At 40.3% G+C, this 16,843-nt stretch overlaps 2 protein-coding genes across 3 annotated transcripts; one reads left to right on the forward strand and one right to left on the reverse strand.

Moving 5' to 3' along the window:
- Positions 1-340: 340 nt before the first annotated feature.
- LOC124416827 (probable cytochrome P450 4aa1) lies at positions 341-3,682 on the reverse strand. The gene is made up of 7 exons (XM_046898182.1): positions 3,400-3,682; positions 2,597-2,765; positions 2,132-2,512; positions 1,981-2,053; positions 1,022-1,560; positions 748-927; positions 341-681 (listed from the first exon to the last, which is right to left on the reverse strand). The coding sequence occupies exons 1-7, from the start codon at positions 3,409-3,411 to the stop codon at positions 488-490; spliced, it is 1,548 nt and encodes a 515-aa protein (XP_046754138.1). The 5' UTR covers positions 3,412-3,682; the 3' UTR covers positions 341-487.
- A 3,197-nt stretch (positions 3,683-6,879) lies between these two features.
- On the forward strand, positions 6,880-16,420 carry LOC124416828 (alpha-tubulin N-acetyltransferase 1-like). 2 transcript variants are annotated; one of them, XM_046898183.1, is made up of 8 exons: positions 6,880-7,862; positions 10,419-10,568; positions 11,418-11,589; positions 12,235-12,376; positions 13,239-13,329; positions 13,411-13,483; positions 13,555-13,601; positions 15,087-16,420. In XM_046898183.1, exons 1-8 carry the CDS (start codon positions 7,759-7,761, stop codon positions 15,379-15,381), a joined length of 1,074 nt encoding a protein of 357 aa, XP_046754139.1. In that variant the 5' UTR covers positions 6,880-7,758; the 3' UTR covers positions 15,382-16,420. The 2 variants fall into 2 exon arrangements, with proteins under 2 accessions (XP_046754139.1, XP_046754140.1); XM_046898184.1 differs by having other exon boundaries at positions 15,090-16,420.
- Positions 16,421-16,843: the final 423 nt, after the last annotated feature.

The following is a 16,843-nucleotide window of genomic DNA, read 5'->3' on the forward strand; positions in this document are numbered from 1 at the left end:
CTCGCGAAGGACGAGGTGCGTGTAATGAAATTTAAATATAGTTTTCTCACGCGTTACTCGATCTGCGCGATACGTGAGACAAGAAACAATTAAGCTTGTCATTCGTGATTGACACTTATGCTAATTTCCCCGTCTTAGCGACACGTCAAGTTTTCCCGTGAATTTACTCTGATGTACAAAATTAAAAGCTTTAAAAACCGACAACTACTTTCCGTTATTTAAAAACTCATCGAACATTGATTGCAGTAATGATTAACACACATTAATCGTACCACGTATATGAATACACGTGTGTATATATATATATATATATATATATATATGAATATAATGATAGGTATTCTCAGGTACAGAAATAATTTTTAATCACAATTCACACAGTCAATCACACAAGGCCTACAACTATGCGTGACAGTCAACGAAAGTCTGAACATAAAAAATATTTATAGACGTGACAGTATGATATTTACACCAGGGATACCACAGCTTACATGCTAACATAAAGATTTTCAACCAGATTTGAATATCTCGGTCTGAAATTTACCCAAAGGCCACCCTGCGCCCGCAAAGTGAGTCTGAATTTGGGCCGCACCTCTTCTTTTCCCGGTATCGGACTGAGGTAAAAGTTTCGAAGGACCGCGCTGATCAACGCCTTCATTTCCAACATCGCAAACTTGTATCCTGTGAAGTGCAAAAACGTATTCCAATATAACTCAACGCACGACAATTTTCCGCCGTTCGACTTACCGATGCAGTTCCTCGGCCCCGCGCTAAAGGGGATGTAGGCATAAGGGTGTCTCTTTTCGCTACTGTCAGGGTCGAACCTTGTCGGGTCAAAGGTGTGCGGATCCGGATAGTGGTGTGGCAATCGATGGGTGGCGTAGGGCGCCACGAAGACATCGCATCCTGCGGGAATCACGTGGTTTCCTGAAAATAAGAGAGAGAGCGATATCGTGAAAAAGTGGCCGTCAAGATACGAAAGTGGATATGCACGACGATCAGAAGTGCAAACTCTACCAACCGACTTTAGTGTCCTCTCCCAACTTTCTGGCGAAGGTTGGAACGCTCGGATAGAGTCTCAGCGATTCTTTGATGCACATCTCGAGGCAGCGCATCTCCCTGAGGTCCTTCATCGTCGGTGACCTTGAGTCGGTCTCGAAGATGTCTTCCAGCTCTTGGAAGCATCTCTGCTGCCATTCGTGGTGCGTCGCGAGGAGGAACATCGTGATGGCGACTGCAGAACCGACGGAATCCTGACCGGCAAGCATGAACGTGCAGCACTCGTTGACGATGTCGTCTTCAGTAAAGCTCGGATTCTTCTCACTGACTTCGACCATGAATTCCAGCATCGACGTCTTCCGCTGGGAATCGTCAGGCTCACTGGTTATCTCCGACTTCTTCTTCCTAATGACTTCTCGCTTCTCGGCAATCATCTTCTTGCATGTCCTGAAGAGCTCGGCTCGATGAGCGTTCTCGCGTTGTCCGGTAGCTGTCATCTCGTAAATCCAATTCACCAGGAGCCACGGATGTACCATGCGATACGGAGCCACTACTTGACCTCTGCAAGTCAATGAAACGATACCGTGAGGAATTTCTTTGAATGCCTAATGAGAGGGGTGCCGGCGAATTCAAGGTGTTCCAATTATTACGAAACTGTGTGCAAATTAGAACGCACGTAATGCTATTATAACGAAGGAGTGAAAGTCTTCGTAATCGTGATAGTCGCTGTCGAATTTTCAGCCGCGACATGGACGCGTCGGGAATAACGCGTTGGAAAGCAGGCTACATTCCTAATTGCTACTATTGTATCATCGAACGTGAGCTTCGGACGGGCAAAACGCGATCACGCAACAACGCGGACCCAGTATGACTGCAGACGAAGAGTACGGTGTTACGAAACGAGGTCGTTTCGATACCGGACTGCTTTTCCTCGACTGTAAAGCACCGCCGTGGCTCCGTCGCACCTTATCATGCACTTACTTTCTGAAGGGAGATTCCTCGTCATCTATCTGCCTTTGCTTCTTGGAAACCAGGGTCACGCCAAGAATGGTTTCTGCAAATTTTAGATCCGTATGAAGCGTCCCCGTTCGTTGGAAGACGGGACGGAAGAGGAGAAAGAAGTGTGACTCACCGTTGAGAATGTCGATAACCGAGTCGTTCACGAACTTTGTCAAGTTGACATTCTTCTCGCCAGAATTGATGATCCCCTGGACGAGGTGATTGGCACATTCGGCAAAGGTATCGGTAAACCGATCAAGGATGTTAAGATGGAAAGCTGGCTGGAGGATCTTCCGATGGATCTTCCAACGGTCGCCTTCACTCGTTATCAGTCCGTCGCCGACGAAATTGTGGAGCATTCGGTAGAAGTAAGTCTTTTCCAAGTGCTTGCTGCTGCTGAGAACCACCTGGATATCGGCTGGTTCGAAGAGGACCACCGCCGGAAATACCGTCAACCATACCCTGAAGATGGGGCCGTACATGTCGTAGGCCGTATGAGACATCTGCTGCAGAACTGTGCAAGACAAGAGAGGATAATGGCGGATTAAAGGGTGTTCGTGAAAGCGATTCTGAGGGGTTGTAAATTATATAAACTCACGAGTCTTATCTGTGGCAAGATAGGCATTTCCCACCAAAGGCAATGCCGGAGGACCGTTTAAAGTCAGGATGAACCTGACGATCCTGAAGTAATTTCTGAAGGCGTAAAAGGCGTAAATGACCACCAGTAACGCGACGCATGCCCAAGCATCGCTCTCGTTAAAATCCCACTGAAAAAAAAGTCACAGTACAAAGATGTTTGAAGCCTGGGAAGACATTGTTACGAGGGATGCGGAAGAAGAAAACAACCGGAGTTTATCGGTAAAGCTATTTTTGTCAAGACTACGTCCTTCGAATTCGCCATTCGTTATTTATAGGTAAAAAATCGATGTAAATATTTACGCTCATCGGTACTCTGTACACATTGCCTTGCAATCCTCCGCTTAATCGGTATATCGAGACGAGCAAGTTAAGCGTGACAATATTGTTTGCCATATCTGTCGATGGCCACTTGAATAACAACGCGTGATATAGCGGAACAAGAAATTTCGATCCGGGAAAATCCGTGGCTGGAATTTCAATTGAAGTATCATTCCTGATGGCTTATAGTGATTCATCCGATTTCGCATAAGGTGTTGAAGACCGTTCAGAGAACTTATTCCCACATAAACTCGTCGAGAATGTTACAATTTGCATTTTGATAAATTTATCCCCCCTGTGAGAAATTATTATAAAAAATCATCGCGTCGTCGCACGTTTGAAATAACCTCTCCAATTTCGTCCTACCAGTTCCAACTGTTACTTCACAATTATTTTCTCACAAGAAGTGATGACAAATTTATAAAGTAAAAACAATTCACTCACGATGCACAACATTTTTCAAATAATTCTCCGCGTGCGATGGGATGGGACAGATTTTTCACCGTTGACTATAATTGCGATTTTTCCACTTCAAGTCACTTGAAGATCAGTAAAACGCCACTTTGATGAACATCGGACGATATCGATTCCCGCATCACCGAAGTCACAGCTGCGGTGATACATAGGCAACCTCTGCGCTTTCCGTACAGCGACGACTGTTTATAGGGTGCCCCACCATGGCGACCTGATACACCCCCCAGTCAGTAGACACCGCGGTAAAACGTGAGCTGGACCACTTAATGACATTCATTCGAGATTTGTTGTCACAAGATCTACGCCACATGTATCATTATAGAGTTCTTCGCATCAAGTTGTTATAAATTCAAATACGTCAAATGACAGTTGGATTACTAGAACAGGTTTTTCCAAGTGTAACATGTAAGGAAACCAGGTCATTGTCCATTAATTATTTCGGATAATGATTTTTTTTGCATAATCAAAAATATTTTCACAAATGCATTTTCGCTACAAAACTATTGACACTTTGTTATCCCGGATTCTTCTTGATATTCACCTTCAACAAATGATACCAAGGAAAGATTGGAATATCAAGCTAATCGATTTGCTTTAACAAAATAACAAAATCTCCTCGTTTCATCAAACGGGACATAATTGCTTCGATTAGGACGTTCGAGCAAAAATCCTTCGATAAAAGATAGATGCTGAAATCGAAATTCCCCGGTTCGTACCTCAATTAGGAACACCGTAGGTAACCCATGTAACTAATTCTTTCCGTACGACGTGATGTCTGAGGATTGACTAAGCGTTTCAATACAACGACATAATATTGCTTACAGTGTATCTGAGATTTATATGGCGTTAGACATTTACTATCGTTATTGGCCGCCCATTTCGATGCACTTCACGCCACCAGCCGGCATATACCTATTAGTGGATGTGTGGCTGTTCGTTTGACCCTCTCTGACCATCGGTCATGCACAGGTTAATTTCTCATCTCGGAAGTCAGTTGACGTGATCCGAGATTCAAGGTGAAGAAAAGGTGGCATATTTTTTGTGTTTGTACACAAAACGCACCTCAGAACGACCTGTTTTTGAGGAGCTTGGTTGGTATTAATGGATTTCTTTCACAACTGATATCCATTATCGCAATGGACTACGAATGTTCTGTGTGAAATATTGTCGCTGTTAGCCAGAGGCACTCAAGGCTGAGACCACATAGTCACTTAATAAGGAACAGACAACAATCTTTACCTCTGAAAACTGTTGAAAAAAATTTCTGTAGTGGCTTTGCGTACAAGAATGACACCACTTGTCAACCGTGAGAAGTGCGGCATTTGTATCATTTGTTCAGGATTACACGTACCTAGAATATAAAATACTTTTTTCGGCGATGCGAAATTTGTTAACATTTTCGTTAAACATGGCTTTAATATTTAAAGTAGAGTTTCACGAGAAGTATAAGCTCTAACTAAGGTTGACGCATTAAACGCAATTGTGTTTCAATTTCCATACTGCAATTGTGCCGCGGATTACTTTGATTTTTCGGATGAAGAGGCGACTTTCAGCCTCATGAATAATTTAGCTGGACGACGAAGTGGCGAATGAAAATGCTGACAGCGTGTTAAAAAAAATGACAAAATTTACGGAGAGCACAACCTTCATGGGTATGCTTAAAAAGGCAATAAGTAGAACTGTTACAAATCTAGTGCTTGATGCGACAAGAAACATGTGAAGGTCACGATAGGGTGTCATCAAGATATGGAGGATCGGTGGTCTTGACCCAACAATTGGGTTGATCGTATCAATTTTGAGGCGAAATTAACTCATGGTTTGGAGATACGGTATTATTACGGAAGAAAAACTCAATTCATTCTCTCTTTAAGATAACATCAGTATTTTTCTTACTGTCATACAGAACACTGTGCATTCAGATTTCGAGAATTGGCCCTCGGGTCTGAGGAAATTAAATCGCTACAAATTGGTAATGTATTCACTGGAAACAAAGCGGCGTTAATCGAACCAAAACGCTTGAAATGTTGTTATGTTAAATAACAATAAAAATGTCATTATGGTATTATATTATTACACTTATTTCGCTTAGCTATATTACTATTCACCTTTAGTATTAGCAGTTCTTCCGCGTCATTTCAAAGAGCGGATAAAAGTCGTCTTTAAGAAGAAGTGACTTATGCGTCCAGCATAAATTTTACCGGGTGTGAAATTTGCGGAAGAGTGTTATAATGTAATTATGAACGGTGAATTTAGTGCCTTGACCCTATGTAGTTTTAAGGCTTTCGTCAAAGCTTGAATACATGCATACTTTACTGTTCAACAGTACAGTTTCAACATATTCCGATGTGCGCGATGACGAACGATTTCTTTTATTGACTATTTACATATGGTGAAAACGAATAAGTAGATACCAGGCAACAGTTTTTGAATATTGACGAAAGGATTGCGACGACGCCATTGCAGGGTCGTTAGGCGCGAGAATAATAATTGCTTTACATATGCTTGAAAATTATAATTGCTTGGATAACTGCCAAGGCTAAGCCGACTAGTCAGCACGCTGTAGGTAACTTTTTTACATCTCTTTCCACTTTTGTAAGAGTGTCAAAATAGCTTATTATTCAGTTTTTCTGCTCACGATTCGCAAATATTGTAATTAATCTCAAAGTTACTTGTATTTCAGTTTTCCTACTCACGATTCGCAAATATTTACTTCAAGTTTTTAGCACCAATCTCTTTTAGAGTAGGTTTAAAAAAAATTCTGTGCGATGTTCAACCTTTGACTTCAGGCCACATTTCAGGTTTAATCGTGCGATTTCGCACTGCATTATTTAAGAGTACACTTGTCAGAATTCTTTCTAACATGTGAAACTCATTAAGCTTCAAGCTTTATTAACAACAATTTTTATTTGAGCCAAGGAATACAGTTACCCGGATTTAGGATTCACACAAAGTCAACGCACAAAACAAATAACACTTTCAATTAATACTGTAAATCTGATCGATACTATAAATATCGTCATACTCATACGTTCTTTCATTGTCAGCGGTCTGAACCCTTGTCTAGATCATTCCGGGGGAATGTTCAAATCGTAATGCTGTACACGTTTCTTCCTAACAGTACAAATAATGGCGTTGAGACGAACGATAGTTACAAGTTTGAATTTTTAATCGCGGTCTCAGTTCGTCAGTTAAGTAGATCACGTATATTACAACCGTAGTTCAAACAGGGACGGTTCTTACCAACGCTACATAACAAACATCTCGAAGTGGCACTTATCGACAGTCGGTAAGATAGATAGACAGCCTCGCGATCCGTCGGCAAGGTAGAGCGCCACCATTGTTCGCCGATGACGTAACACGCCGCCTCCACGACTACAGCCTTCTCTATGCGCGTGCGGAACGGGGGCCAGCAGGCTACGAGTTTACGGAAAAAATAATCCGGGCGTCAAGTAGAGTCAGTTGGGTCTGAGACCGTACAGGAAACACCACGTGTCTCAGGTGCGTTGCGTCGGCCGAAACGCGCTCGCTTCGACAAATACGGGAAAGAGAAATTGCAGGCAGAAAAATATAGTAAAAAGGCGGAGCGGGAGATTTGAAAACGCGGAAAAGTTCGATCGAAGAAATTCCATTAGGAGATTCAAGATGGGATTTAAGGTAAAGTGAACGTAATCGGCCCGCTGTCAATTAAAATTAGACCTGATACCGACACCGAATTCTACACTCCAATGTGCACAACGTATTGATCCGGTAACTTACAGGTTCGGAACGTGCAGCAATTCGCAACAAGCTTCCGCGATTTATTGCGCAGATTATTATCTCCGTAAACGAGCTCACAATCAGTGATGTTGTACGCCGCTTGATCGTTACGAGCGAGAAATATTTGTTTATCTTCGAGATTGGTCAGATATAAGATACATCTATCAGTGAAATTGCTACGACCGCACGCGACCTTCCGGCATAAGCAAAGCAGACGACGGGATGGAAAAAAATTGAAAATAAAAAAGCAACGTAGATTGGTGGGAGTCTTTGGATGGTGAAAAGTTGACGAAAAATGGTTTCGGAATATTCTCAAAGTCTGTGATTGATGCGCGGATAAAGTTGCTATTTTTTAAAAGACAATTTATTCGTCTACGTAAGTGATTAAATTTCTTGCAAACGCCGCTGTGAGTGATCGAAATACGAAACGATGTGTGATTAAGTTTGTGTCGTTTGAAGATCAGGCGGTGACAGGATAAAACTGACGATTTGTTTTTCTCATTTGCATTCTCTCGTTAAATAACTATACGTTATACCCCGGAGGTCCGTGAACGAATTTGAATAATCGTAAAGATGGAGTTCAACTTCAACGTCAACAAGCTCTTGCCGAAGAAAATCAACAAGATATCGCAAAGGCTGATGCTCGAGGAGTTTAGGGGTGATCGTCACGAGTTTGCGTGAGTATACAATGTGTAAACAATGTTTAAAATGATTCAGTCCACGTATATGAAACCACTTTTCGACCAAGTGACATTAAAAGTCAAAGGCGAAATTCCTGTCGACCAGTTTTCTTGACAAGATATCGTTGAGATTTATAAACCAAACCCAAGGTTAAAACATTCTAAAACTCTTCGAATTTTGTGTCTCATATTATTTCAGTAAATAATCAAATACTATTAACAAACTAAAAGTTAAAGATTGTTCAATTTTCGATAACAGATATGTGATCTTTTCTTATCTTATCTTATTGAATCTAAATTTTATTGAATCAAAAAATCAAACGTAGCTCTACCTTCAGCTGTAAGATACTGCATATGTCTAGTAATAACAGTCGATTTATTTACATATCTGAAAATTCTTAGATCCATTTAGTCACACTTTATACTCCGGAAACTCTTAGCTATTATACCCGCGTCGTTACATTAGTTAAACCGTATAAATCAGGGTGAGTGAATGAGACCGTTTGATCGATATTAGACCGGCCCCTTAAGCACCTGTCCATCACGTTGGTCTGTGCTTATTGTCTCGGTTTTTCCCTCTCTTCTCTCATTACGCCTCGAATAATCGGGCCAACTTTCACTCGCAGCGACTTTGGTTGATCTTATCGTTCAATTTGATGCACCGATGTATTTATCCATTGCGCGAATTTTAATAGCTTTAGATGTGGCTTTCAAATCCCTTTCAATGAAAATAACATTTACGCTTCCGATGGGTAATTCTTATTGCATAATACCAGGCGAAAGTTGGATAACAATAAGATATACATAATAAGACGTCTTATAAGTCTTAAATCACGTATAGTATAACGTCATAGCTATGTGTATTGCGGATATTCCGTGACGAAACAAATTAGCCCATCGGAGGCGTCAATCACACGTAATAATGATGATCGACCAAAGTCGACGTGTAAAAATTGATATTACTACAAATATTTACAGAATCTGGAAAATGTGTCATGTTTTTTCTTTTTCTTTTCTTTTTTGTATGAAATTGTAGATATACATAATTTTTTATAGATTTTCCGAAAAAAATTTAGTCTTTTACAATTTACAATTCTTTTACGAAAATACGTAATATTCCAATTTTTGGAAAAATTCGTAGAATATCTTATGAATATTTTTCACCGATCGCGAGAATAGCTGATACTGGTTAAAAGTTTACATTATATTTACTCCTTCTGACAACGAAATTCTATTACTGTTATAAAACGTGAAAGGACTGTGCGCTGCTGATTTGCTGAATTCTTCTTGTAAGTAGTCAGACGACGCTGCTGCTGCTGTTGCTGCTGTGGCTGCTTATTGCATGTACACATACATGCATGCACAGACAAATATGGGTTCACGTTCACAGAATTACGCAAAGGTCGCTTGAATCGCGGGTCTGACCATGAAAATTTTTCTACTCGTTTCGCGGTGCCCGTTCCCTCGCACTCGATTCTTTACTACTTGACGTGGGCGAAAGACGGGATCGACCTCGTGGGCGCAGAACGCCGAGAATGATCCAAACTCCATGTCATACTGTTTAATTGTTAATCATTGTTTGAGATAATTATTCCCATCTTTTCCGTCATCTGAGCGATACACGTGACGTCAAACACGAGAAAATTGGATATTCCAAATTGCACAATAAAGTTTCTTTAACCCTGATCCGATCACCGAATTCGTCTGGCAATCCCTTGAAACGCGTAAAAAGTGAATTACGTCTGAGGCAATCGACGATCAGACACGCTCAATGAGAGTCACGCCCGTGACGTCATACACTGCTCGAGTGACACGGTGATCATCACGTTTGTTACGAGGATATACTCGTTATCTCTACCGCGTTCGTTGAGCACCTATTTATGTGCCTCATACGGTCATGTAACTGTCCGTAAACAATTCATCATGCACGCTTCTCAATAAAACGTGCTCAAGAGTTGCAGGCTTTTAATTTCGTCTTTCAATTGTTCCGTCATCATCGCTGTTTGTTATTAATTCCATGCATGCCTTCAGATTCGTGATCAGCGACCCCGAAAACCCTCGATCAACAAGTTTGGGACAGAATCATCAAATTTGGACAGTTTCTTCGATTTTACATCCACCATACCAGATGCGCCATCTTGAATTTCGAAATTATGGAATTCTTACTTCAGATTCGTGATCAGCGACCCAAAAAACTCCCGAGTAACAAGATTCAGGTCAAAATACTAATTTGAAAAATGTGCGACTGAAAGGTTTGACTTGAACTTCCTGCATACCTACTTCCTGAATCGGAGCGTCCAGCTTCCATAAATCAAATATCTGTCGGCACAAGTCGCGATCGCGTGTTCAAGCTGATTAAGCACAAGGACCTGAAAGGGCGAATCTCAATTAGGCGATTTGATAACTTTCTCGCATTGTAACCAGCCGCAGAAGCACGTCGGTGACACGAAGGACAAACAATGAATTAAACCGCACGCAATTCGCACCTACTAATCGCTGCTTATCTACTCGTGAGTGATGACGAAAGTTGTAATGATAATCGTTTGCTTTCAGGGAATGCCAGAGACAACTCACCAGGATTCTAGACGACATGGGCGAGGCCTCGGCGAAAGCTCAGGGTCTCAGCAAGACCATCACCAGCGCCCAAAAGCTCAGGGATACGGACCATTTGGTCTACCTTCTCGTCGACAGCGATGCCAATCAGTAATTTATATCACATATGGGGTATTCCAGGTCACTTTGATCTACGTACACTCCTTGACCTCTCGGATTTTTTATACGATTGTTCTCAGTTTGAAAAGCACTAATTTTTTGTTACATTTCTTTACCAGAAAAAACTTGAAAACAGTAAAAAGGAGAATTCTCCCTCTCCGGCAATAAGCTTGAAAATTTTTATATCTGACACATAATTTATCAGAATTTTTTTAGATCTTTAAATTGTCTCTATCAATAAGATGGTTTCGAAAATTTGTATAAAATCCGAACCGTGTCGAAAAAATGTAAAAAAAAAAACTCGGTGCTTCTCAAAGTGAGAACAATCATAATTATAAAAAATTGCGGGCCAAATCCGAGTGGTCAAGGAGTGTACGTATAGGTCGAAGTGAGTCTTCGTCCTCGCATTTGCATTATACCTAAATTTCTCTCACCCGCAACCCCTTTATCTGAACAAATTTCTATTATATCTCTGAATTTCGCGAAAGTATAAAAAAGCTCGAAGACTTCCTGCAGTTCGGTTTGAGTGACTTTATAGCGTCGAAGCGGGACGATTCTTGGGTAAAGAAGGCTAAGGGTGGGTGAGCTTTTTCTCGGATCGATGTTGGATGCGGCGGACGTCCTGCGGGGTTGAGGCGGGTCTAGACTGCGGCACTTCGTGCTTGCAGGATTAACGAGCGACTTCCGCAAGGAGGGTCAAAACCTTCGTTATCTACTGCATGCACATTTCGTTGGAGTCTGAATAATCGTTGGATATCGCGATGGCATCTCGCGATCTCGTCGAAACGTTATGATACTACACTTACACTGGCATGATGAATTATCGTTGAATTTTTACAGGGGCAAAGGGTCCGTGGTTGGCCTTCTGAAGACCGGCTCGAAGAATCTCTTCATGTTCGACGAGACGGGGTTGCATTATCAGCTTCAGCCACGTTGCGTGCTCGATTTTTACGTCCATGAATCCAGGCAGCGGACGGGCTGCGGTAATCTTCTGTATCAGCACATGCTTGCTGTGTGTATAAACTTTTATTATCGAGAGCTTTATTGCCGAAGCGTGCCACCTCCAGACTCAAGCTTGCTTTATAATATACCTTATTATATATTCACACTTGACGATGCACTCGAAATGCTTCGCAACAAATAAGTTTAACTGAAATTTGAAATATTCGAGAAGTAGCAATCAAAATTCCACTTCCTAAAATACTAACGTTGTAAAGCAAATTCAGTATCACTTGCAGAAAAAATGGTTCCCAATTTAGACAAACGAATGCATTTTTTCGAGCCGAAGAATTCAATCCTGAATTTTCTCTGTCGCATACTAAACACGTTTGCCGGTGTACGGTGGGTACAGTGCGCATCTGTGCCCACATACTCGTCTAAATATAGGCATACACGTTGCATACACGTATATAGATAGAAGTCACGGTAATTCCGTCGGATGTCATTAAATTTTTTTTTTTTTTTTTCACTTAATTACTTTTCTTTGGTTTCTTTCGATTTCAGCGCGTGGTTTCTAGTCGGACGCTCACAGCTTGCGGGAAAACACTGCCGATGACTAAAGAAATTATATCGATTACAGAATACAGAGGAAGAAGGATCCTCTTCAATTACTAATCTAAAAAATAATTATTGTTATACGTATTTCCATTTTTTCCAGGAGGAAAAAATCACTCCTTTAAAACTGGCCATTGACAGACCTTCGGAAAAATTTTTGGCTTTTCTTCGAAAGCATTACGGTCTCACCAAGATCATTCCACAGAACAACAAATTCGTTGTGTTTCACGGATTCTTCGACGATGGTGAGTTAAGACGTGTATTATACCTTATACGTGATCAGCGTAAATTATTTTTAAAGTCACACTGTCAGACATTTGATTTTATGAGACATAAAATTGAAAACTGGGACGTGATGTACGGTAACAACCAGAAAAAAAATCTAAATCACGAAAAAACGACAGGAGAAGTTAGCTATCCCACTGAATGTGTAACGCATTAAACGTAATTATTCAGTCCGGACTAATTACTCGCTTATGCACGAACTAGTTTTCTTCATAAAGTTTCTACACCGCTGCAGAATGCACTCGTTTTCATATCCAACTACCACAGCTGAGCTGTTAGCAATTTGCCTGATTCAAAGGAAAATTTTTCAACCGTTAATACAATTTTAAAAATTCTCTAAAGAGTGTAAATAATTTTCCTCAGACTTAGACGTTGCAAACAGAAATTTTATAGTCAAACAAGTTTCAGTCACCTTGTCTGTAACAATTATCATCTATCGATAAATACTATTTCAATCATCACGCCTCGCATGTGTTCTCGGAAATTGAAAGAGAACCGTAAAAATTGCATCTCGACACGATCGGAATAGTTCGAATCACATTGATCGGTGATTAAGCCGTCTGACGACTTGACCCCAGGCGAAGGATGATATTATTAGATGTAAAAAATGCACTGCAGTGCGATATTCGATCTCTGAAAGTTTCTTCAAGCACGTGAGACGTACAGGTTTAAAATCGGTCAATGCTAGACACACGTGGCTACTCGGTATGCCAAGGCGACGACCAAACTGGACAAGTTAGACCTTATAAAATGCAGTAGTAACGTAATTCTAACGTTACGAGGTCGTACCGCATGCTTGCTAGTAAATTTTTTTATGCACAGAAGTTCAAGACACCAGGATCAGCAGGTATGGCTCATCCCCTGGAAAAGGCTTCGACAGTCCTTCGCCCAACAACAACAGCAACGACTCCAGGTTCGTATTCAAAAAAATCGAATGTTTCGTACGGACGGTTGGAACGTGAGGCTGATGGGTAAAGTTTTGTTCGGTTTACAGCGTAAATGGATCGGCTTCCAGGAGTTCCTATGGAAGATACGCCGCGGCTCGTCCAGCATGTTCCATGGGCAACGTAAGTGATCCTAGTCCAACGATCAACCCTCGAACTACCCCCCCGTTTATTTTTTAATTTTTTAATTACAGATCATACACAATACGGCTGTCTTGGGACAACCAGCTGAGCGAACAGGGTGAGTGACCCTGTAACGAGTTACTAAATACCTTCATCTATGCGTGTTGATGTGTAAAGAAAAAATGTGAAAGAAAAATCAGGGCAACGCAGGAACACAAATTAGTCTCAACTCTGTCGTTTTTCCTGTTACTATTATTTCTGCAAATCAGCATCGCGAAAAAATTTCAAGTGGCAACTGTCGTCGCATTCTGTGAGTCGGTTTGAGTTCTGATCATGAAATTTTCAGTGCATAAGAAACTGCAATCGAGGTATGAATTTCTTCGCGAATCAAACCAACCTCGTGGTAAATATCTGAAACTTCAAATCGACTCGAACAGCTCGCCCTGGATCCTGGAGAAAATCGCGATAAATTAAGACTTCACGCAAGTCTGTATATTATGACATTTTAAACAGAATTTTATCTCCGATATAATTTATAGCTGTGACACTGACACTTGTGTAATTATTATATACGTTAGCCGGCGGTTATTTTTATCCACGTATAGCTAGATACGCAAGTCATAATATACAACCATAAAAAAAAAAAGAAATTACATGCATCATATATACGTTTAATAATTTGGCCTCTGCCTCGCTTCTTCGCAAAGTGAAAATAGATTTGAGCACACATTGCAATACTCTTGAGGTTGTGTCGGTCGAGTTAATTTTTTTGGATAATTTTTTTTTGTCGTCTATATTTTTTTTTACCAACTCGTTCATTTTGTGTACATGCAGTATATTGTAGTTTTATAAGAAAAGTGTGAGTATTGAATGAGGAATTTTGACGTTTTTTTGCACTTCGATATGCACTTCTATTATAATTATTTTCCTCATCTGATTGTGATAAACCACTCGAGGTTCCATAATTAAGTTTCAGTTTTCGTGACGATTGCACCAGTCGCGTTATAAGTTGTTGTTTTTTCTCTTTAGATTTTTATTTATTAATGAATATGTGTAATTCATCTTCTGTATTATATAGTGCTATAGTTGAATTCATTTATTTAAAAAATAATGTAATATAATTATACACATCATTATAATTTCGTTTCGTTTCTTTTCACCCGTAAATAATAGTGTGCAATTTAGACGCTATAGCACCGCAGCTGCACTGATTTTGAGAAGACGAGTTTAAAAGTATAATTAATTAATTAATTATGTTTGTTTTTCTTTTATTCTGGTCTACACAATTTTCACGTCGTAGTAGTACAACATACGATAAAATTTCCATTGACACAGAGATAATTAAGATCGAGGATAAAATAATTTAGTTTCCGACAAGTGAATCGGATGAATATTTTTCAAACATTCAAATTCAAATTTTCTACCGCGTTTAATTCCAAATTTATTCTTTTCTCGTTCTTCATCTCTTTTTCTTCCCGCATCCGCGAGATGATCTCGGAAAAGTTTATTTATTTTCGATCTTCAATCCTAATTTGGCCTTTCGGTGCGCTCAGCTCGCGATATTTATGTAAATCGAATCGAGATGAAGAGCCAAATGTTCCAGCAGCGTCTTCATTCCCTCGTTTTCGACCCCGAAGCCGGAGCGACCGCGCTCCTTGTCCCTCTACTCTGAGGAGGAACAGAAACAGCGGACCACCGAAATGTCAACGGTTCCAACACCGGCGATACCGGAACACCAGCCAACCCCCTTCGTCCCGATTTTACTCGAGGCGGAGCGGGCAGAGAGGGAAAGAAACGCCTCTGTAAAGACGTCGCCTTCGCCGTCTTGCTCCCAGGAGGTCGGAGGCAGCGAAGCGGCTCATCTCGACTTGAAATTCTATCATTCCCCTCTATGGTAGAGAGACGCAGTGATATTCAGCTGACAACGAGACGTGTAACCGTATTTAAAAATTAAACCGTATACCAATTTCGGTGAAAAAGAATAATGAAAATTACTCGCGACGTGAGTTGTCGATACTGAAAATTCATTATTCCGATTGGGAATTCGGCACAAGACTTCGAATATAATTGTTTGTGTCAAATAAATTATAGGCATCGTATTGTGGGCTAATGAATTTTAAACGTTGGCATAAAATCAATATGGCCGACGTTTACCACTCCACTTGCGGTTTTATTTTTACTTTACAATCAGTTCTAAGACTCGATTATCATCGCACCATGTTCAATGTCAAAGAAAATAACGGCAAGAAGAGTTTGGTTATGGTTAGATCATCAATGAGGGATCTGAACAGGGAAAATTCAGTTTTGAAAATTCAATTCTACGGGTACGTGTCAATACTTAGTCCAAACGGAACGCAGAAAAAATCCAGTGAAATGAAATCCGCGTTACGAAAAATGTCTGGGGAAGTAATAAATTCTCAAGTTCTGAATGGCAATCTTATATCTTGAATACAAAGATGTAAACCGTGGTATCAGTTGTACCTACACCATGTACAACAGATTTTACCCGAAGAACTGTAGGATGTTGATTAAAACCACGAGACGAGTCTGAATTTATCTTTCACCAATCAGATGCAGCTTAGCTTTCATTGCTTTGTTTTTAGGGTGAAATGTTGCTCAGAATCAGTTGTAGATAAGAAATTGATGCTTAGAGTTTTTAGCGCGAGCTTTATAGCCCTCGATAGATGAACCTATATAGGTATAGATTCATAATATTGGTAGATCCACTGCAATTATTGGAGCTACACTAACACGCGACGTACGTAGACCATAATATAGCACACCACCGTATTGTTAATGAGATAGTGAAATAGGTATTATCGTTCGAATACATAGCCTAATACATACCTTGAAGAAAAAAATTAGGAACAATAGATAAGATACTGCGATTAGAACAATGGTAATTATCATCCCAATCTGATATTCTCTGTAGAAAAATATTATGCCTAATCTGATCAAATGAAAGCGTCACATTACTCATGGTTTGTTTTTTGTTTCGAAATTGGCTTTTGCAGGAAAATTAAAACCAACCGAGGACTCTTCTTCCAAGATTATAAAAATTATGTGTAAAGGCGTCTCATACCAGATAAGTTTCAGCAATGGCTCTGAAGACCGCCTAGCCTACTCCAAATTGGCGATAGTAAGTTTTAAATCGGAATAATATTAGGCCGTAAGTTAATTACCACAAATAATTGTATCGTTTTTTCCTTTTTTACTGCTGTTGATTAGATACGTTTGATGCAGAGATAATCTTGAACCGCGGGTGTCGAAAGGTTCTTTTTTTGTTCAACAGAATGTTAAAATCTCGATATATGTAATACGTTGTGTAATGTCCGAGGGGATGTAAAGCCAATGAAATAA

This window comes from Diprion similis, chromosome 3 (genome assembly GCF_021155765.1).
Source record: "Diprion similis isolate iyDipSimi1 chromosome 3, iyDipSimi1.1, whole genome shotgun sequence".
In the NCBI taxonomy this organism is placed as follows: Eukaryota; Metazoa; Arthropoda; class Insecta; order Hymenoptera; family Diprionidae; genus Diprion; species Diprion similis.